At 39.4% G+C, this 23,484-nt stretch overlaps 2 protein-coding genes and 2 pseudogenes across 2 annotated transcripts; 2 read left to right on the forward strand and 2 right to left on the reverse strand.

Moving 5' to 3' along the window:
- The first annotated feature begins 6,596 nt into the window (after positions 1 to 6,596).
- Positions 6,597 to 7,535, forward strand: Or5p5b (olfactory receptor family 5 subfamily P member 5B). The gene is given in 1 exon segment (NM_001000209.1): positions 6,597 to 7,535. A coding segment is annotated over 1 exon segment (939 nt).
- Or8i6-ps1 (olfactory receptor family 8 subfamily I member 6, pseudogene 1) lies at positions 8,644 to 9,082 on the forward strand (annotated as a pseudogene).
- Positions 13,597 to 14,541, reverse strand: Or5p50 (olfactory receptor family 5 subfamily P member 50). Its single transcript, NM_001000210.1, has one exon. The coding sequence runs from the start codon at positions 14,539 to 14,541 to the stop codon at positions 13,597 to 13,599; it is 945 nt and encodes a 314-aa protein (NP_001000210.1).
- Positions 22,386 to 23,009, reverse strand: Olr238-ps (olfactory receptor pseudogene 238; annotated as a pseudogene).

Raw genomic sequence — 23,484 nt, forward strand, 5'->3', positions numbered from 1 at the left:
TTTGCCTTACAGAAGCTTTGCAGTTTTATGAGATCCCATTTGTCGATTCTTGATCTTAGAGCATAAGCCATTGGTGTTTTGTTCAGGAAATTTTTTCCAGTGCCCATGTGTTCCAGATGCTTCCCTAGTTTTTCTTCTATTAGTTTGAGTGTGTCTGGTTTGATGTGGAGGTCCTTGATCCACTTGGACTTAAGTTTTGTACAGGGTGATAAGCATGGATCGATCTGCATTCTTCTACATGTTGCCCTCCAGTTGAACCAGCACCATTTGCTGAAAATGCTATCTTTTTTCCATTGGATGGTTTTGACTCCTTTGTCAAAAATCAAGTGACCATAGGTGTGTGGGTTCATTTCTGGGTCTTCAATTCTATTCCATTGGTCTATCTGTCTGTCTCTTTACCAATACCATGCAGTTTTTATCACTATTGCTCTGTAATACTGCTTGAGTTCAGGGATAGTGATTCCCCCTGAAGTCCTTTTATTATTGAGGATAGCTTTAGCTATCCTGGGTTTTTTGTTATTCCAGATGAATTTGCAAATTGTTCTGTCTAACTCTTTGAAGAATTGGATTGGTATTTTGATGGGGATTGCATTGAATCTGTAGATTGCTTTTGGTAAAATGGCCATTTTTACTATATTAATCCTGCCAATCCATGAGCATGGGAGATCTTTCCATCTTCTGAGGTCTTCTTCAATTTCTTTCCTCAGTGTTTGAAGTTCTTATTGTACAGATCTTTTACTTGCTTGGTTAAAGTCACACCGAGGTACTTTATATTATTTGGGTCTATTATGAAGGGTGTCGTTTCCCTAATTTCTTTCTCGGCTTGTTTCTCTTTTGTATAGAGGAAGGCAACTGATTTATTTGAGTTAATTTTATACCCAGCCACTTTGCTGAAGTTGTTTATCAGCTTTAGTAGTTCTCTGGTGGAACTTTTGGGATCACTTAAATATACTATCATGTCATCTGCAAATAGTGATATTTTGACCTCTTCTTTTCCGATCTGTATCCCTTTGATCTCCTTTTGTTGTCTGATTGCTCTGGCTAGAACTCCAAGAACTATATTGAATAAGTAGGGAGAGAGTGGGCAGCCTTGTCTAGTCCCTGATTTTAGTGGGATTGCTTCAAGTTTCTCTCCATTTAGTTTAATGTTAGCAACTGGTTTGCTGTATATGGCTTTTACTGTGTTTAGGTATGGGCCTTGAATTCCTATTCTTTCCAGGACTTTTATCATGAAGGGGTGTTGAATTTTGTCAAATGCTTTCTCAGCATCTAATGAAATGATCATGTGGTTCTGTTCTTTCAGTTTGTTTATATAATGGATCACATTGATGGTTTTCCATATATTAAACCATCCCTGCATGCCTGGGATGAAGCCTACTTGATCATGGTGGATGATTATTTTGATGTGCTCCTGGATTCGGTTTGCCAGAATTTTATTGAGTATTTTTGCGTCGATATTCATAAGGGAAATTGGTCTGAAGTTCTCTTTCTTTGTTGTGTCTTTGTGTGGTTTAGGTATAAGAGTAATTGTGGCTTCGTAGAAGGAATTCGGTAGGGCTCCATCTGTTTCAATTTTGTGGAATAGTTTGGATAATATTGGTATGAGGTCTTCTATGAAGGTTTGAGAGAATTCTGCACTAAACCCGTCTGGACCTGGACTCTTTTTGGTTGGGAGACCTTTAATGACTGCCTCTATTTCCTTAGGAGTTATGGGGTTGTTTAACTGGTTTATCTGTTCCTGATTTAACTTCGATACCTGGTATCTGTCTAGGAAATTGTCCATTTCCTGAAGATTTTCAAATTTTGTTGAATATAGGTTTTTATAGTAAGATCTGATGATTTTTTGAATTTCCTCTGAATCTGTAGTTATGTCTCCCTTTTCATTTCTGATTTTGTTAATTTGGACGCACTCTCTGTGTCCTCTCGTTAGTCTGGCTAAGGGTTTATCTATCTTGTTGATTTTCTCAAAGAACCAACTTTTGGTTCTGTTGATTCTTTCTATGGTCCTTTTTGTTTCTACTTGGTTGATTTCAGCTCTGAGTTTGATTATTTCCTGCCTTCTGCTCCTCCTGGGTGTATTTGCTTCTTTTTGTTCTAGAGCTTTTAGGTGTGCTGTCAAGCTGCTGACATATGCTCTTTCCTGTTTCTTTCTGCAGGCACTCAGCGCTATGAGTTTTCCTCTTAGCACAGCTTTCATTGTGTCCCATAAGTTTGAGTATGTTGTATCTTCATTTTCATTAAATTCTAAAAAGTTTTTAATTTCTTTATTTCCTCCTTGACCAGGTTATCACTGAGTAGAGCATAGTTCAATTTCCACGTATATGTGGGCATTCTTCCCTTATTGTTATTGAAGACCAGTTTTAGGGCGTGGTGGTCCGATAGCACGCATGGGATTATTTCTATCTTTCTGTACCTGTTGAGGCCCGTTTTTTGACCAATTATATGGTCAATTTTGGAGAAAGTACCATGAGGAGCTGAGAAGAAGGTATATCCTTTTGCTTTAGGATAGAATGTTCTATAAATATCCGTTAAGTCCATTTGGCTCATGACTTCTCTTAGTCTGTCGACATCACTGTTTAATTTCTGTTTCCATGATCTGTCCATTGATGAGAGTGGGGTGTTGAAATCTCCCACTATTATTGTGTGAGGTGCAATGTGTGTTTTGAGCTTTAGTAAGGTTTCTTTTACGTATGTAGGTGCCCTTGTATTTGGGGCATAGATATTTAGGATTGAGAGTTCATCTTGGTGGATTTTTCTTTGATGAATATGAAGTGTCCTTCCTTATCTTTTTTGATGACTTTTAGTTGGAAATTGATTTTATTTGATATTAGAATGGCTACTCCAGCTTGCTTCTTCTGACCATTTGCTTGGAAAGTTGTTTTCCAGCCTTTCACTCTGTGGTAGTGTCTGTCTTTGTCTCTGAGGTGTGTTTCCTGTAGGCAGCAGAATGCAGGGTCCTCGTTGCGTATCCAGTTTGTTAATCTATGTCTTTTTATTGGGGAGTTGACGCCATTGATATTGAGAGATATTAAGGAATAGTGATTATTGCTTCCCGTTATATTCATATTTGGATGTGAGGTTATGTTTGTGTGCTTTCATTCTCTTTGTTTTGTTGTCAAGACGATTAGTTTCTTGCTTCTTCTAGGGTATAGCTTGCCTCCTTATGTTGGACTTTACCATTTATTATCCTTTGTAGTGCTGGATTTGTAGAAAGATATTGTGTAAATTTGGTTTTGTCATGGAATATCTTGGTTTCTCCATCAATGTTAATTGAGAGTTTTGCTGGATACAGTAACCTGGGCTGGCATTTGTGTTCTCTTAGGGTCTGTATGACATCAGTCCAGGATCTTCTGGCCTTCATAGTTTCTGGCGAGAAGTCTGGTGTGATTCTGATAGGTCTCCCTTTGTATGTTACTTGACCTTTTTCCCTTACTGCTTTTAATATTCTTTCTTTATTTTGTGCGTTTGGTGTTTTGACAATTATGTGACGGGAGGTGTTTCTTTTCTGGTCCAATCTATTTGGAGTTCTGTAGGCTTCTTGTATGTCTATGGGTATCTCTTTTTTTAGGTTAGGGAAGTTTTCTTCTATGATTTTGTTGAAGATATTTACTGGTCCTTTGAGCTGGGAGTCTTCACTCTCTTCTATACCTATTATCCTTAGGTTTGATCTTCTCATTGAGTCCTGGATTTCCTGTATGTTTTGGACCAGTAGCTTTTTCCGCTTTACATTATCTTTGACAGTTGAGTCAATGATTTCTATGGAATCTTCTGCTCCTGTTATTCTCTCTTCCATCTCTTGTATTCTGTTGGTGAAGCTTGTATCTACAGCTCCTTGTCTCTTCTTTTGGTTTTCTATATCCAGGGTTGTTTCCATGTGTTCTTTCTTGATTGCTTCTATTTCCATTTTTAATTCCTTCAACTGTTTGATTGTGTTTTCCTGGAATTCTTTCAGGGATTTTTGTGATTCCTCTCTGTAGGCTTCTACTTGTTTATTAATGTTTTCCTGTGTTTCCCTAAGTTTGTTCATGTCTTTCTTGAAGTCCTCCAGCATCATGATCAAATATGATTTTGAAACTAGATCTTGCTTTTCTGGTGTGTTTGGATATTCCATGTTTGTTTTGGTCGGAGAATTGGGCTCTGATGATGGCATGTAGTCTTGGTTTCTGTTGCTTGGGTTCCTGCGCTTGCCTCTCGCCATCAGATTATCTCTAGTGTTACTTTGTTCTGCTATTTCTGACAGTGGCTAGACTGTCCTATAAGCCTGTGTGTCAGGAGTGCTGTAGACCTGTTTTCCTGTTTTCTTTCAGCCTGTTATGGGGACAGAGTGTTCTGCTTTCGGGCGTGTAGTTTTTCCTCTCTACAGGTCTTCATCTGTTCCTGTGGGCCTGTGTCTTGTGTTCACCAGGCAGGTCGCTTGGAGCAGAAAATTTGGTCTTACCTGTGGACCTGAGGCTCAAGTTCGCTCGTGGGGTGCTGCCCAGGGGCTCTCTGCAGCGGCAGCAACCAGGAAGACCTGTGCTGCCGTTTCCGGGAGCTTCAGTGCACCAGGGTTCCAGATGGTCTTTGGCTTTTTCCTCTGGTGTCCGAGATGTGTGTGCAGGGAGCAGTCTCTTCTGGTTTCCCAGGCTTGTCTGCCTCTCTGAAGGTTTAGCTCTCCCTCCCACGGGATTTGGGTGCAGAGAACTGTTTATCCGGTCTGCTTCTTTCAGGTTCCGGCAGTGTCTCAGGCAGGTGTCCTGCCGCTCCTGGGCCCTCCCCCACGGGAGCCCAGAGGCCTTATACAGTTTCCTCTTGGGCCAGGGATGTGGGCAGGGGTGAGCAGTGTTGGTGGTCTCTTCCGCTCTGCAGCCTCAGGAGTGCCCACCTGACCAGGCGGTTGGGTCTCTCTCTCACGGGTCTGGGAGCAGAGAGCTGCTGCGGGCCGGGATCCGCGGGTGTGGGACTTCCAGTAAACACAGAACGTGCCCGGTCCTAGAGAAATTCTGCTTCCGTGTGTCCCAAGCTCACCAGGCAGCTTTCTTGCAGCAAAAAATTTGGTCTTACCTGTGGTCCCGAGGCTCAGGTTCGCTCGTGGGGTGCTGCCCAGGGGCTCTCTGCAGCGGCAGCAACCAGGAAGACCTGTGCCGCCCCTTCCGGGAGCTTCAGTGCACCAGAGTTCCAGATGGTCTTTGGCTTTTTCCTCTGGCGTCCCTGATGTGTGTGCAGGGAACAGTCTCTTCTGGTTTCCCAGGCTTGTCTGCCTCTTTGAAGGTTTAGCTCTCCCTCCCACAGGATTTGGGTGCAGAGAACTGTTTATCCGGTCTGTTTCTTTCAGGTTCCGGCGGTGTCTCAGGCAGGTGTCCTGCCACTCCTGGGCCTTCTTATTAATTTTTGAGTGATTTTTTTGTTATGTCTTCTATTTTGTGCACTGCCATGCTTGTTCTAATATGGCTGGCATATTATAAATATTTGGTGTTTTCTTAACATAATTCATTACCTTATGTAAATAAGATAGAAAATGTATTTTATTGTTCATCCTAGATAGTTCTTGAAATACAAATAATGACCACAAATAGACTTATTTGTCATGCTTTTCTTGGGATTAATCTCCCTGTGAAACTTCCATTTCAAAATAATCTGTAAGTATATTAATCAGGATAGGTGATGTTAGGCTGCCCCAATAAACTGCCCTTGGAAATTTAGTGTGAGCTAACACAGAGGCCCTAAGTTTTACTTCTAGTGCATGTACAATTCTCTGTTCTCACAACTGAAGCCTAGGCTGATGGGAGGTGCCATGATATTGTAGATATATCATATAGATGGTGTCACTGTGGAAAGGAGAAGAGAATTTCTCACCAGTTTTGTAGTTTGGTCCTGAGAAAATACCATTCACTTTCATAACAGAGTGGCATGTACCACCCACAGTGGCACATGGTTACAAAAAGATTAGGAAGGGCAGGCTCCAATGGGACTAAGAAATAGAGTTGAATTAGATACTGTAAATCAAAGCATAAAACTTTAACCATTTGGGTTCTCAGAACATCAGTGCTCTATGCATTCATTATACCTCCTGACTAGATCCCTCACTAGTGAGTGAGTCTTGTGTTCTAATCTGAGTCATTGCTCAGTTTGTACCTGAGGGTTTAAAATAAATGATGATTAATATTATGAAATTATTCATGATATGTAACTTGGTTTTGGAAACATATGGGGGAAAATAAACAGCAGATTGAACAGAGATCCCATTTATCTATCTACCTATTTATTTATTTTTAAATCTTTTTTCAATTTTTATTATTTTATTTCTTTACATTCCAGTAATTGACCCCTCAGTTCTCCCCTTGTACAGTTCCTATCATTCCTCTTCCCCCTTGCCTCTGAAAGAGTTCTCTCTTCCATCATACCTCCCTCTTCCATAGGGCTTCAAGTCTCTTGAGAATTAAGGTCATCTTAAGGCCTCACCAGGCAGACCTCTACTATAGCTGTGCCAGGGGCCTTGGACTGACCCATGAATGTTCCTGCTTTTAAATGTGGAATGGTATATATCAATCATGAGGTCTTTTAATGTATTCTGATAGCCACTGGTTTTTATTTCAGTAAGAATTGTTTTAAAAAAGATGGAGCCTGGAAACCACACAATGGTAACAGAATTCATTATTTTGGGGCTAACTGAGGACCCCACCCTTTGTTGTATCTTCTTTGTGTTGTTCCTGGGTGTCTACCTCACCACCGTATTAGGCAATATCTGCATAATCATATTGATCAGAAGAAGCCCTCAGCTTCACACCCCAATGTACCTCTTCCTCAGCCACTTGGCCTTTGTGGACATTGGGTACTCCAGCTCAGTCACACCTGTCATGATTGTTAATTTCCTGAGAGAGAGAACTGCCATCCCTGTGACTGGCTGCATAGTCCAGCTTGGCTCTGATGTGGTCTTTGGGACTGCTGAGTGCTTCCTGCTGGCCGCCATGGCCTATGATCGCTATGTGGCCATCTGCTCACCCCTGCGCTACTCCACTCTCATGTCTCCCAGGGTCTGCTTCATCTTACTGGTTATTTCCTATGCGGGCGGATGTGTCAACTCTTCATCATTCACTAGCTGTTTGTTGAGCCTGACTTTCTGTGGACCAAATAAAATCAACCATTTCTTCTGTGACCTCCCACCACTGGTGGAGCTTTCCTGTACCCATGTTTACATTGCTGAAATGTCTCCTGCCATCTCAGCAGGCTCCATCATCGTCATCACTCTGTTCATAATCATTATTTCATATGTCTACATCCTTTGCTCCATCCTCAGGATGCGCTCTACTGAGGGGAGGCACAAGGCCTTCTCCACCTGCACCTCCCACCTCACTGCAGTCACCCTGTTTTATGGGACAGTTACCTTTGTTTATGTCATACCAAAGTCAAGTCACTCACCCGACCAAATTAAAGTGGTGTCTGTGTTCTACACAGTGGTGATACCCATGCTGAATCCATTGATCTACAGTCTGAGGAATAAGGAGGTGAAAGAGGCCATGAGGAAATTGATGGCGAGAACACATTCCTTATTTTGAACAATATTCAATGTATTTATATAAATAATTAAATAGCATGTTTTTGGGAAACATGCACAATTATATGTTGTTTGACTTATTTTCTATGAAAAAATCTCTTGAATATACAGTAGTATTATGTTGATTAATAATAACTTATTTAATACTTTTTAAGAATTTAATAAATTTGATCACTTGCACTAAAATCTGGACTCAAATTAAATGTGGATATTTCATAATTGTGATACCTGGATGATGTAGAATTATTTTTTTAAAATTCTGTATATTTTAGTAGCCCATAAGTACAGGTTACTTTTTCATATGTTTAGTATTGTTTTCTTAAAAATATTGTTAATTATTATTTTGGAATATGTCATGTGTTCTCTTTCAAACCAATTGATGACATTGTTGGTATCTCTCATCTTTATCTTCTGAACTCTTGGCAACTTTTGCATAGAATCACCGTGCACCTGGAAGTTATGAAGCTCTGCCCTATACACATGTCAGTGAGATTAATCAAACATTAATCAAACTAATATTTGAAACTTTTACATCTTCACAAATGCTTTTCTTTATTTTTAAAAAGTTATCACAGTTTCTCAAAGGTGGCACACCATTACTTTTAATAAAAGCACCTTAATTCTATCAGTTTTAATGTTTCTCTATTTTGAAATTCATTGCTTTTGTGAAGTCCAACTCTGTTCCTTGGTGATGCTTGGCTTGTAACCTGAATGCTTCCTGCTCGCTGCCATAGCCTACGATTATTTAAGTGCCATTTCCTCAGCAGTATGTGGGCACACTCAAAACTATGGAAGGAAAGAAAATACTGAGAAAGAGAGAGAGAGAGAGAGAGAGAGAGAGAGAGAGAGAGAGAGAGAAAGAGAGGGAGGGAGAGAGGGATAGACAGAGAGAGACACAGAGAGAATGAGACAGAGAGAGACAGAGACAGAGAGCGAGAGAGAACAAAGCCACATCTAAGGTCTTGAAATATTATTTTATTTTTATTTTATAATTTGCATCAATAAGGTAACAGGTTTTCATATACATTTCATATTGGTTGTTTCTTTGACCTGTACTTTACCATAATATCCCACAGAATTTTTATCCCAAGGGTTGGGTGGTTGTGTGAATGCTTGAAAAGTTACTAGTAGTCTGTTATGTGGACTAAATGAGATAGCTTTTTTCCTCCATGACTTCTTTCTTTCATTTAATGTTTCCTTTCTCTGTGTATGCATCACTGAAATTTTCTACTCTGTCTCTTCTGGTACCATCATTATGAACATCACTTGTCATTTCTCCTTCATTAGTCTACATCTTCACCCTCATACTGCAGACATGAACCACTGGAAAGAAACACAAGGCTTTCTCTAGATGGACCTCTCTCCTCACTGCAATCATTTTCTATTATGAATTGATTGCTTTCATTTTTTGTTGTTTAATCCAGCTACTCCATGGATGAGAACAAGATGGTTGAGTGCTACACACTGATAATCCTCATGTTGAATCACCTCTTCTACAGCCCGAGGAACAAAGATGTAAAGCAGGTTTTAAGAAAGCAACTATTAGAATATATCCATAGGATATGTTTCTTTGAATTAAAGATAAACTTTCCCCCATTAACTTATTTATTTATTCACTTTACATCCTGATTACAGCCCCCTTCCTCCAAGTCCCATCCTCACAAGCCCCTTTCTCTTCCCTTCCCTTCTCCTTCGAGAAAGAGGAGTTTCTCCCCCTCCCCCGGGTACCAACCTACCCTGGCACCTCAAGTGACTGCAGGACTAGGTGTATCCTCATCCACTGAGGCTAGACAAGGCAGCCCAGTTAGGGGAACAGGATCCACAGGCAGGCAACCAAGTCAGCGTAAACACCTGCCCCACTTCCCACTACAATTGTTGGGGGGCCCACATGAAGACTTTACTTCTGCTACATATGTGTGGGGGACCTGCATATGTGTAGGTCCAGTGTATGTATATTCTTTGGCTGGTGGTTTAGTTTCCCAGAACCCCTAAGGGTACAGGTGAGTTGACTCTGTTGGTCTTCTTGTGGAGTCCCTATCCTCTCTGGGTTCCTCAACTCTTCCACAAGACTTCTTGAACTCTGTCTAATGCTTGGCTGTGGGTCTCTGCATCTGTTTCTCTCAGTTTCTAGGTGGTGTATCTTAGAGGACAGTTATGCTAGGCTCCTGTTTGTAGGAATAACAGAGTCTTTTTAATAGTGTCAGGAATTAGTTCTTGCCTATGGGGTGGGTCTCAATTTGGCCAGTCATTGGTTTCCCACTCCCTCAGTCTCTCCTCCACCTTTGTCCCTGTACTTCTTGTAGGTTGAAGTTTTTGTGGGTGGTTGGTGCCCTTTCCCTCCACTGGGAGTCCCACTTAGCTACAGAAGGTGGCCATTACAGACCATGTAATGGCCATGTCCCCTTAAAAACTCTCATACAATAGCATCATCCTTAGGTCCTGCCAATTGGTGTGTATGCCATTCTTTAAATTAAGAGCATACTTTGTTGTATGCCCTTACTTATGTTGTACTTAGAATTTTTTCATGACATGCTTTCTCTGTGTAACCCTTGCTGTCCTGGAACTCATTATGTAGACCAGGCTGGCCTAAAACTCAGAGGGATCCATGTACCTTTGCCTCCTGAGTGCTGGGATTAAAGGTATGCACTACCCCTGTCCATCAGTAACTCATAGTTTTACGCACATGTAATCTAATTGGGAAGCAATTAGATAGATAGATAGATCTACCTATCTATCTATCTATCTATCTATCTATCTATCTATCTATCGCCAATCTACCTATCATCTATCTGAGAGAGACAGTAGTAATTACTGCTATTAAACTTCTCCAAATGCCATCTACTCTTCAACCTACATAGTTGATTTAGAAAACAATAATCTGTCAGATCTCATCCCAGGGAGGCTAACTTTTATTAGCTCATCCATTCTTTACAACAACCCAGTGAAGAGGACTTAGTTTTCATTAAAAATAAGTAACCCGAGGCCCCATATAAGTAAGTAGTTAACCCACAGAAATAAAACTTAGAAGATAAATGACTGTTATTTGAATCCAGAGGATTTGGATTCCCCACGTACTGTGTTTTTCCACTTTAATTTCCCAGCAATTGTATTATACCAAAAAAAAAATCATGAATTCTCAGTATTAGGAAGTTCCAATGGATTGTTTGACACCGATATGATCTCAGCTTTGTTTTAGGCTCTATGCACTTAGTTTATACTATAGAACACAGGAACAAATGCACAACTCTCTGCTTACTTGGAAATGAAAAGGATTGCCAGAAAGAACTTTGTAACAGAGCCTCCTAGTGGTGAGATGTTCCCTAGCTGCTTAGCCCATCAGCCATCTCTTCGCATTGAGTGTACATTTTAAATAAGGTGATGAGGAAGGAGAGATGGGAAAAAGGACAGATGGGGCACAAAAGAGGAAATCATTCAGTGCTTGGAGTTGCAAGGGGGAGCACGGGGAGCAGGGAGTGGAAGACATAGGACAAAAAGAATTTCAAAACATTTTGTTGGAAAATGTCGCCGATATCTAGCACATTCTATTCCAATTAAAAAACTAAGACGCTGACTATTTTGATGTATTAAACATTTTCTATAATTTCAAAACTAGGACTCAATGTTTCACACTGGCATTTGTGATCCTGATATTTTTGGTGTATGCCTCAGTTGTAGCCTCTGTCAAATAAGGTGTGTCACCAATGGTTCAAACAAGATGATGTCTTCATTCAGCTAACCATTAGTTTGTTATTTTCTTTCATTTGTATCAGACTTTCATTCAAGTTTACTGTGTTTAATGATCCAAGTGAAACTTAGCCATTGGGAGAAAAGGACACCACTGTGGCTATTTACAATAAGTTCCCAGCATTCATGGGTGAAAACCAAACCCTAACTATATATTTACCTATGGACTGAATACACAGTGTACTTACTGCAGGGCTATAGTGGTGATCTTAGATTTTGAGATTCAGTAAGGCTCTTTAGAAGTGGCTTAACAAAGTATGTATTGTTACATGCAACATAACATAGATGCTCCACCAGTGAAGGGAAAAGGGTTATTGTAAGTAGGGGTTGTATGAGAGAGTCTTGAGGCAGCAGAGTGTGGGCATGCTCAAAATTTTCAAAAGAGAGAAAATACCATGAGGGAGAGAGAAGGAGAACAAAGGCCATATCTAAGATCTTAAAAAGATTTTAATTTTATTTTAAGAATCTTTTTAATAAGGTAACAGGTTTCATACTATTCCATGTTGATTGTTTCTTTGTCCTCTTGTGTCTTGCCTCCCCTTTCCTTTTTTATCATTTGGGCCCCAATACTTTTCTTTCCAGTTTGTTCTTCTCCATTCCACTTCCTTAGAGCTTCATTTTCCCCAAGTCTCATGTGCCCTTTTCTAGTTGAATCTTTTGATGTTTTGATGAAGAAAATATTTCATTTAGATATATGGCTATGGTGGTTATATAGCATGTCTTGAAAGATGGAGAGAGAGAAAATTCACTAGTGATTGTATTCATTAAGCTTCTTTCAGAACAATAAGTTATGTATATATACACAAAATACATTGTTATATATGTCTACACACTTATATACATATTTACTATATGTTCATATATTTATTACAATATTTAAATATTTATTAAAAATTTTGTGTGACTTCATTTTAGTTATACATACGAAGGTTTTTATATATATATATGTATACTTCCCTAATTATATATGCATTTATATTTGTATGTATAAAAGAATAGGGAGATTAAGGAACTGTCTCATGCAAGTACAAAGTCTGTAAAGTAGGTGAACAACTTGAAAATACTGACAAGAGTTGATATTGTAGTCTAGAGGTCTAGAGTTCCAAAACCTTTCCCTTTTCAGAGACCCTTAGGCTTTTCTCTTAAGGTCTTTAAGTGATTAGACAAGGGAAATCTATATTAGAGATTTGCTTTTGAAAATTGTCAGCCTAAATGTCAAAGAATATCTTAAGATTAGTATCAAATGTAGATTTGGACTAGTGTATGACCAAGTACCTGTGTACCACAGGCTATCAAGCTGATGCCTAAAGTTCATCACCTCATAGGAACCTATTAATTATAAGCTGACTGTGAAAGAGGTTGGCCACTGACAATGAATACAGAGAGAAGTAAAAAAAAAATGTGTCCTCCAAACATGCGAAATTTTATAACCAAATGAAGGAATGCAGAGAAGAAAGATAAATTATTCTCATGCTTTTGGTTCCATAAAAGGATTGAGTCACAGAGTCCCATACTAGACAAAGAAAGGAAGAAGAATGATAAATGAAGTGGTGGCTATCAGTGAATTCAGGTAAATTAAGAAGGAGCTGGGGACATGGCTTGGTGATACAAATCTCAGTTACCAAGTACCAGATGCGAGGCTTCATTCCCAGCACCACAAAGGAAAATGAAAGGTTTTCAGGAGAGCAAGTTAATCAGGAAGCTTTCATCATTCTTTTTCATGAGAAGCCTGCTTCTTTTACCAATTCAAAAACCAGGGACCAAGATTAGAGTGTTATGAATCTTACAATACCCATTCACAGTAGTCAATAGTACTCCAGATTAAAAACGAACAAACAAACCCAGAAACAAACCCCAGGGTTTAGGCAAAACACTCTTTAAATAGAGCTGAAAACAACTCCAGGAACTTTTTGTCATTTTGTCTCAAAAATGTATCCTCAGAAATGACTACTCTTACTATGCATGTTGCGGGAAAAGTGACTGTTGAAAACACAGACACCCTTAATCATTTGCACGTTCTATAATTGTAATTTATAATAGATGACTATTTTTGAAAACAAATGATTGAAAATTGAAATAATTTTCAGGAAATTACTTTTTATAAAAATAATTATTTTATTATTATTATTTTATTTAAATATATTAAATGTAACTTACTATGAAAATATGATTTATTACTTAATATCTGAACATCTACCCTCTGCAGTTGCTAAAAAGCTTCCAAGTTGCTAATTATATGAGAACAGGCATTTAGCTTCTTTTTGCTATTGTGTTCATCTGTTATTTCTATTCCAAATCCTACAGTATGACATACATCACTAAGAGAATATTTTTTTACCAAGCTGTCTCTTCAGAGCACCCTTAATCTCATTATTCCTGAGACTGTAGATGAGGGGGTTCAACATGGGGATCACCACCATGTAGAACACAGACACCACCTTGTTCTGGTCTGTGGAGTAACTAGACTTAGGCATTGCATAAATGAAGGTGATGGTTCCATAGAACAGAGTGACTGCAGTGAGGTGGGAGGTGCAGGTGGAGAAGGCTTTCTGGCGGCCCTCAGTAGAGCGCATCTTCAGGATGGTGATGAGGATGTAGGTGTAGGAGACAGCTATGACAAACACTGTGACTATAATGACAAAGGCAGAACAAAATGAGGCAGGAACTATGGGGACATTGCCACCTGAACAGGAGAGCTCTATCAAAGGAGCCAAATCACAGAAAAAGTGATTGACTCTATTTGGTCCACAGAAGAGAAGAGGAAAGAAGGAAAGAAGAAAGGAGGAAGCATTAAGAAAGCCACCAATATAAGATCCTACAAGCAACTGGATACAGACTTGTGTGGACATTTTGGTTGAATAAAGCAGTGGGTTGCAGATTGCTATAAAGCGATCATAAGCCATGGTGGCCAGAAGAAAGCACTCAAGTGTCCCAAAAAAAGCACCCGATCCAAGCTGGATGGTACATCCAAGGTAGGAGATTGTGCTTCTCTCCACAAGGAAATTGACAAGCATATTGGGTGTGACAGAAGATGAGTAGCCTATGTCAACAGAAGCCAAGTGACTCAGAAAAAAATACATGGGGTGATGGAGCTGGGAGGAGACTCTGATGAGAAGGATGGTGCTGAGGTTTCCAGACACAGTCACCAGGTAGATGCACAGGATGATGGTGAAGAGGATGACTTTAAGGACTGGGTCATCTGTTAATCCCAATAAAATAAACTCTGTCACTGTAGTGTGGTTCCCATCCTCCTGGAAAGCCATGGGACAGCTGATAGAGTAATACTGTGATGGAGACAGTTCAGGAAGAGATTTATAAATATGTAGCCCCATTCTCTTTAACTTGTTTTTTATATAATTTTATATAATTTATATAATGCTGTTACCTGTTTTATATACACATATAATATATAATACTTATACACAACATTTAATTATATACCATGTACATATAATAATGTATGTAATTTTATGTAATTTTTGTTATTAAATGTGCTCAAAGGGCCTTAAAGACTAGGGTTTTAAAAGGAATTATAAGTAGAACAAAGTGATTACAACATCTAAATATAGGTAAAGATTAGAGGAAACAGTAACATTTCTTGAATTCTTACTAAATTATCAGACCAGAAGCCAAGTTTCATATACAGAGACGTTTTAATTTCCAGGAGATAATATTAAATGCTTTTATTTCTTCTACTTTATAGGCAAGGAAACTGAGTTTGAAAATGTTAAATTACATCAGTTTCCACAGGAAGTGGATCGGAATATCAGATTCAGGCAGTCTGAACTCATTTCATTCATTTTGGAATTGTATTGTAAATGAAATCATCATTTCAATCGAGTAAACGCTAGTCACAAAGATGCCAAGTAACAGGAACAGCTGGTTAACTCTTCAGCCTTCTGACGCACCAGCACCTCGTTTGTCTAGCTCACGATGTCTATTTAAACTGAGAAGTCAGATATCTTTCATAGAATAGGGGTGACCTAGAGAGGAACTTAAAGTTATAAATAAAGCCAATGCAGCCATAACTTTCTGAAGTCATTTGAAATATCATACGGCTAATATTTCAAGTGTAATTATTAAGCTTTACTCAATAGCATCAAATCCTTTTCTACTGCAAAGAATTTTTCCTTGAAGTATGCTGGAATTAAATTTGATTTTTAACATGGTATGCAGATGATAAGACTTCCAGCCCATAAAGTTAGGAAGCATCGCTGGAGAAATGGTTCAGTGGTTAAGAATACTGCTGCTTTTGCAGAAGACCTAGGTTTACTTCCTAGCACCTACATCAGACAGCTTACCACTGCCTGTACCTCCAGTTATAAGGGTTCCAGGTACTCACTTCAGCCTTCTTGGACACCAGGCACTCATACTGTCAAACATACACGCATACCCACATATACACATAAAATAAAACATACTTAGGCTCACTCATCTAGAAGGCAGGTTGAATCTTGAATCTCATTCCTGACACAACCTCCTCCCTCTGCCCCACCCTGCCGTAATTTGTCTTTTCCCTTTTTCTGCCCAAAGTGTCTTTTGTCTGGGGTGCTGTAGCATCTATACAGTCAATAAATGAAGCAAATTGTTCTAAAAGAAACTTATTCTTAGGGGATCCTAAGACTACTCTTCTGGCCTCTGTAAATTTCAAGTGTTTAAAATTATTCACTACTTTAGCCTTATGGCAGAGTGCTGCTAAATTAACATAGCTAGAGACCATGTGGTTTTTGGACTTAGAGGTAGTAAACTGGTCATGTGGTTTGGCCCTGTGAACGCTACAATGGAAACTTAATTTACAACAGCTGAAGTTATTTTGTTACCTAACTTCTTGTTATGTCTGTACTATTGCTAAAGGATGGCTTTATGATGGAGATACCATTTGAAGGAATAGTCCTCTTCAAGGGTAAATGCAAATAATATTTATGTATAAAAGCTCAAATCTTACCTGTTGAAAAAAAGAATCCATTTATCTTATGGTTATTATTACATGGATGCTATGCCATCTTTTATAAAGTTTGACTTAGGCTGAGTCTCTGAAGATGTCAGAAATTCAAAAGTGAATTCAAATCCAACAGGGAACAGGGTCACAGCCTCAAGTGAATACTGAATAGTTCAATTCGTATCAGCACACCTAAGTTTCAAGGGTTCTGTCCATCCTGAAATGTCTATGTTAAAGTAAGCAATGGTGTATTTTTATTTAATGATTACAGTGAATAAAATACATGCTGTCCCATACCTGAATATTGGTTCTAAGTTTACTTTGTTATTTCAATTTAGTCCACCAGGCTCTGACGATTGTTTGGTTCCAAACCCAGGGTCACACAGATAGCCCTATGGAAAAACAAAGCAAAACCTGTAAATATGAGGATGAGATCTGAATGGAAGAATGATGGCTGGCCAAGGTGTGAAAAAATGGATTATGGGGAGGGAATTTATTATATACATTATGCATGTTAGAAATAGTCAAACAATAAAATTTATTAATTAAAAACAGAAAATTGAAAATATTAAAATGTAGCACATCTTCATTTTATAGATAAATGTTTTATGATAAATAAAGGGCATTCCATTTTTTCCTTTTGGTTTTTTGAGAGAGGGTTTCTCTGTGCAATAGTCCTGACTGACTATACTAAAATTCACAGCGGTCTGCTAGCCTCTGCCTCTGAGTGCAGGAATAAAAGACATCCACCAAGGCCACCCAGATCTCTCTCTCTCCTTTTCAGAAATATAGGGATGAAAATAACATTTAAAATACACACATAATATTTTCTATAGCCAAAGGTGGAAAATACATTCTTTTCATTTACATTAAACACTGAAGATAAGCTAATGAACAAAGTACTTTTTATGAATATTAGATTTCAGAGGAAAAAGAAATAGAGAATAAACCAACTTTATAAACACAGAACATGCCAGGATGAAGAGATGGCCAGCAGTTTAGCCATTTGCTCCTCTTGCAGAAGAATGGAATTCAGTTGCAGCACCCACTTCAGGCAGCTCATAGCTGCCTTTAACTCCAGGTACTGTGATTACTCTTTTGGCCTCTGTAGGAACCCATCCACACACATGTTATCTTAGTTAGGGTTTCTATTGCTGTGATGAAACACAGGACCAAAAAGCAAGTTGGGGAGGAAGGGTTTATTGGACTTACATTTCCACATTGTAGTCCATCACTGATTGAAGTCAGGATAAGAACTCAAACAGGGCATGAACCTGGAGGCAGGAGCTGATTAGAGACCATGAATGGGTGCTGTTTACTGCCTCCCTCTGCATGGCTTGCTCAGCCTGCTTTCTTATAGAACCTAGGGCCACTAGGTCAAGGGTGGCACCACCCACAAGGGGCTGGGCCCTCCCATCAATCACTAATTAAAAAAATACAGGTTTGCCTATAGCCAGATCTTATGGAGGCATTTTTATAATTGAGTTTCCCTCCTCTCAATGACTATAGTTTGTGTCAAGTTGTCATAATTCTAGCCAGCACACATGGGACTACACCAAGACACATAAATAAAATTAAAATAAACATTAAAAACAAACAAGCAAACAAACCCAGATCATATTGTGGCAGGAACAAGCAAACCAATGGATTCACATGGCAGTTAGAGGTTAACTGTAGTAAGTGGTTAGGCAGTCCAGTAAGAAAATTCAAACACAGCAGGTGATATCTGACTGAGACGGTAGAGGGCCCATTGATGCAAACAGAGGAGAAAAGGCTGCCAGACATAAAAAGCCAATGCAAAGTTCCCAGGAACTTCAATAAATTAAAAGTGAGGCTGTGGTAAGCCATGCAGAGACTCAGGCTAGGGAAAAATGATTGCATTTCACTTTTTAAAAGAAATGGGAAAGTGATAGAAATATATTTAAGCAGTGCAAGATGGTATAATTTATATATGTGTATTATTATGTGTTAACTGCCTTAGCTTATACTTGCCTTCAAATGTCCCGGATATAGCAACCATGACTGACAGTTATTTACTTTCAGGGCTTGAACTATGTTACTCCACATTTTCCTGGCTTCCAGGGTTGCTGATGAAGGCTCTTGTGCTATTCTGCTGTGTTTGCCTTTGTACTTGAGTTCATGTCTGCTCCTTAGAGCTTTTAATATATATTTTTTTCTGTGTATTTTTAACATCATGTTGAGGAGTATGTTGTGGGGAATCTCTGGTTTATTTATGACTATTTGGAGTTCTAAATCCCCCCTGTGCTTATATGTCAATTTCTCTGTCTAGATTCTGGGAGTATTTTCTGTTATTATTTTATCGAATTGATCCTCTCTCTCTCTCTCTCTCTCTCTCTCTCTCTCTCTCTCTCTTTCTTTCTCTCTCTCTCTTTGTGTGTGTGTGTGTGTGTGTGTGTGTGTGTGTGTGTGTGTCAGCACCTTATAATTCATGGATAATAGGTTCATTGTTTTGACTGTATGCTATAATTCTTGTGATCATATTAATTTTTCCTTATTGCTGTCTGAAAATAGTATTTTGCCATCCTGCATTTCTGATACCCTTTCCTCTGCTACACTGAGTTGATTTGTGATGCTTTCTAACAAGTCTTACCTTTGTTTCACTGGCCTTTTCGTTTCCAGTGTTTCTGCTTTTCTTTTTTAATTTCTTAATATAATATTTTTATTGATTCTTTGGTGATTTCACATTATACACCCTGATCATATTCTCTTCTTAGTCCTTCCCTGTCCTCCCCTCACCCTTGTACCCCCAGGAAATAAACAAACAAAGAAAAAATGTCCAATTTGTGTTACCTATTCACTGGGGCCCTGGACAAACTCTCAGTGATTTGCTCCCTAGATGGAGATGAGTCAGTTTCCTCCTGCATCCTTGTTGGAAGTAATTTACTATGGAGGGTGGCACACCAGCATCATATCATAGTTTTAAAGATCTCTTTCATACAGTTTCAAATATAGGCTGTTACTATCTTTTGGGGGGAGGTTGGGGTAGAAGTAGGCATTACCACTGAAGTCTTCCATGTCCCTTTTTCTCAATTGTGCACCTACCATCATTCATGTCACTTATTTGCTCTTTATGGGCCATGGGAGCATGGATGGTGGGCTTCCACGTGATTTGTGGTGTGAGCACAGACTACAAATAGGGCTCTCAGTTGCAGTAGGGCCAGGTCATGGATAGGCGCTCTAATTCAGCTGGGAATAGGGACATCAATGTGGATTGTAGCTGCAGCATAAACCACAGACAATCACCTGGCATTTGGTGGCCATGGACATCAGCACATACCCAGCCACAATAGACATTTCCCTCTGTGGCAACATGGACATCACCATGGCCTTAGGTGACAGTGCAGGCCACTCAGGTTACGGCCTTTGGCAGCGGCATGACCAGTAAACATTAACATGACTTTAGGCTACAGCAAAGACCACAGACAATCACCATAACACAGGAAATGGCAAACTACTGTAAAGCATGCTATGAAGTTAAAAATTATTTATGACAAGTGGGGAAATGATAAATGAAGGAGAGAGATGAAGGGGGCTGGGTAAGTTGGGACATAGAGAAGTAGGGTTAAGCAAAGAAAGGGGGAAATGGAAACTTCAATGAAGGAGAAAAGAGCAAGATGTAAGTGAAAAGAAAAAGAAAAAAAATTCCCAATAAGGAGAAAAAATTCAGAACTCAGAGAAATGTAAGAATAGAAATGAAAGAAATAAAAAGATGCATTTAAAAGAAAATGAACAAAGTAACATTAAAATATGACTAAAAGCTGTGGTGGGGTAAGAAAGGAAACAGTGGCAAAAAAAAGAACCTTTAGGAAAAAATATATTACTTGAGAATGTTAAAAACCTACTTTAAAATGACTGTATGAAGGGAAATGGCTCAAAAATATAAACTTTGAAAACAAAATGAAGTATAAATGCTGCTAGAAGTGTGGTATAAAGCAGAAAAGGGAGTAGCAAACATAAGAAGCTCGCACTGCTCTGCCAGAGGACTTGTTTCATTCCTGACGCCCAGAGGGCAGACCACAGTAGCCTACAACTAACTGCAACTCCAGGAGATCCAAATAACCATTTCTGGATTCTGCAGGCACCTGAAAATGGGAGTGCCCACATAAATCAAATTAAATTAAAAAAAAGAGGAAATATTGTAAAAGGATGCTGTTGTTGGGATTTGTGTTCTAATAAGCCTGTCTAAAAGACTTGCAGTCCGGATATTTTATTTATAAGTCAAATGCCTAGACTGGGCAGATTGAGGGCTGTTCTAACACTCCCTAGCTATAAAGCCCCTTGTGTCTCTTGGCCACGCAGTTCTGGTCCATGGAGACTTCCTCCCCTCCATCTATCCTCCTCTCTCTCTCTACCTGCAACTTCCTATTGAACTTCAGTTCCACCTTACTTCCTTGACTGTCAAATCACAGGCTCTAGACTTTTAGTGACCAGTTTAATTGGGGAGAAGGTTCACATGGCATCACTTGAGTAGGTAAGCATCTGCTCATTGGGGAAAACCACATCTCGAGAAACCGGTTTTAGTATCAGGATACAAGGAACATCAGACTGTCCCACTACAGGATGCAATGTTTCTGCAGTTTCTGCGTTCTCAAATGCTGGGAAATGTTTGTGAAGTTCCTGGTGGCTGATTCTAGGCTCTTGTCTTTTCTACTGCTTATGAGCTGCAGAGGTTACCTTGAACAGGTGTCTGAGGTTCTACCAAGCTGCCTTCACTTTGGTAACTTCCTTTCTTTGGTACCAGAGACCTCTGCTGGCCACAAACAGATTTGTAGTGTATGGACTGAACAGGTTCTCTCACACTCCCAGGTCATAACCCCCCGGGGTGGCTAATATACTAGCTAGGAGTGTCTCCCACATGTTTTGGGGATTTATAATCCATCACAGCACTGGGATCGGAATATGTGGAGGACACGTTTTCATGCTTTCAAGCCCCTCTATGTGTTAATTATCCTCATGCATCCCTGAAGCTGTGGGTATTCCAGGGCACTATTGAAACATCAGAGTTGCCAGGCTCCACGGCAATGAGCAGCAGATGTTGATCCACCTTCAAGCTGTAGGCTCAGCGGTCCTGAGCTCTAAGGTGATCCTCAATTGATGTCTGCTGTGGGCTTTTGCGGGTTAGACTATCCTTATACATGTTTTTTCCGAATTGAAACCTTCTGCCATCTGTATTCTGCCACCTATATTTTTGGGCTTGTGAGTATCTAACCTTTCTTGTTCTCTTGCAGCTCCCTGACCTTTCCTCACTCTGGGGCTATGGAATTCAAAATTGAGACAGATCTGTGGTTATTCCTCATTCTCAGTCCCTTAGGGTAGCCTACTTTTCAATGATGTGTTGACTCTCAATATGGTACTTAGCCTGACCATCGAGTCACATAGGGTGATGAAATGGGATTTCCATTGTTTGTAAAGCTACCTAGTGGAAAAATCACTGTCTTAACCAAACTCACGGATTTGAGGCTGGTGAGGGTGGTGGCCTTGTCTCGAGATCTGGGCTATCTGCTCTGTCCTTCAGGTCTTTTAAATAATAGCACACACATTCACTATTATTGAACTGTAGATGCCAATCACTTTCATTCAGTAAATAAAAATTTACACTGGCACTGTGCCAGGACTTATTCTGAATATGTTACGTATATCAACTCATCTCTTTGTTACAATACCATGAAATGGATGTATTACTAATATTAACTTGCAAACAAATAACCTGTGGCCAAAAGGGAGAAAGTAACCAATACAGTAGGGGTCCAGAATGGCATCTTTTTATTCTATTTTATATTATTTTAATTAATTTTAACAATAATCACAACCTCAATTTGCAACGTAAATAAACAGATAAATAAATGCTAGAAGTATCACAGATGGCAAGAAAGGAACTTGGCAGGCCATTATTATAATGGATCTCAAGTTTCCACCTAATAGGTTTAGAAGTGCTTAAAAATGAGAATTAGAATTCTATTCTAATTCTAATTCTAAGAATGAGAATTAGAGTTGTAGTTTAGTATGTATAAAGCCATAAGTTGCAAAACAATATACATATATGATTTTTTTAAGCTTAAGAAAGCAGGCAAAGAGGATATAGTAGGTTTGAAATATGATACTATTAAGGGAAACCTTTACAGTTCATTTTGAAATAAAGAGTAGATCCTAAGAATATATTCTGACTGTTGCCTTCTTTGGACTGTAGATGAACAACTTCAACATGGGCTTCTACTGTATGAGGATGGACATTATTTAGTTCTGGCCAGCAGAATAGATGGACTGGAATTGTAAACAAATGTGATGGACCCATAGACCAGAGAGACTGCAGTGAATGGAAGGTGCAGGTGGAGAAAGCCTTGGATCAGTCACATACTCAGGCTGTTGATGAGGATATAGATGAAGACACAGCCAACAATCAACTCAATGGACCTAGAAGAGATGAAGGGGATAACCACTATGAAAGATGTCTGAGCAGGGAAGATTCAGCAAAGGAAAAAGATCACAGAAAAAGTGATCTATTTCTTTCAGAGTGTAGAGGATAGACCCCCAAATCAACTAATATAATTTCAAATGTTCACACATCCTCCAATGCAGGGAGATAAGGAGCTTAAATTAGATGATGAAGATTTTAGGACACATGTGGATTTAGAAGAGCAGGGCCAAGCAGATTGCCACATAGTTATCATAGGCCATGACAGCTAGAAGGTAGAGAAACATTGCTTGAGTAAATTGTACAACTTTATAAAAGTAGTGAGGCTTCAAAATATGATGAAAGTTCCATGGAAAGTATTTATTTTATTTTTTTATTAACTTGAGTATTTCTTATTTACATTTCGAATGTTATTCCCTTTCCCGGTTTCCAGGCAAACATCCCCCTAATCCCTCCCCCTCCCCTTCTGTATGGGTGTTTCCCTCCTCCCCCTCCCCCCATTGCCGCCCTCCCCCCAACAATCACGTTCACTGGGGGTTCAGTCTTAGCAGGACCAAGGGCTTCCCCTTCCACTGGTGCTCTTACTAGGATATTCATTGCTACCTATGAGGTCAGAGTCCAGGGTCAGTCCATGTATAGTCTTTAGGTAGTGACTTAGTCCCTGGAAGCTCTAGTTGCTTGGCATTGTTGTTCATAAGGGGTCTCGAGCCCCTTCAAGCTCTTCCAGTTCTTTCTCTGATTCCTTCAACGGGGGTCCTATTCTCAGTTCAGTGGTTTGCTGCTGGCATTCGCGTCTGTATTTGCTGTATTCTGGCTGTGTCTCTCAGGAGAGAT

This window comes from Rattus norvegicus, chromosome 1 (genome assembly GCF_021556685.1).
Source record: "Rattus norvegicus strain SHRSP/BbbUtx chromosome 1, alternate assembly SHRSP_T2T, whole genome shotgun sequence".
Taxonomy (NCBI): Eukaryota; Metazoa; Chordata; class Mammalia; order Rodentia; family Muridae; genus Rattus; species Rattus norvegicus.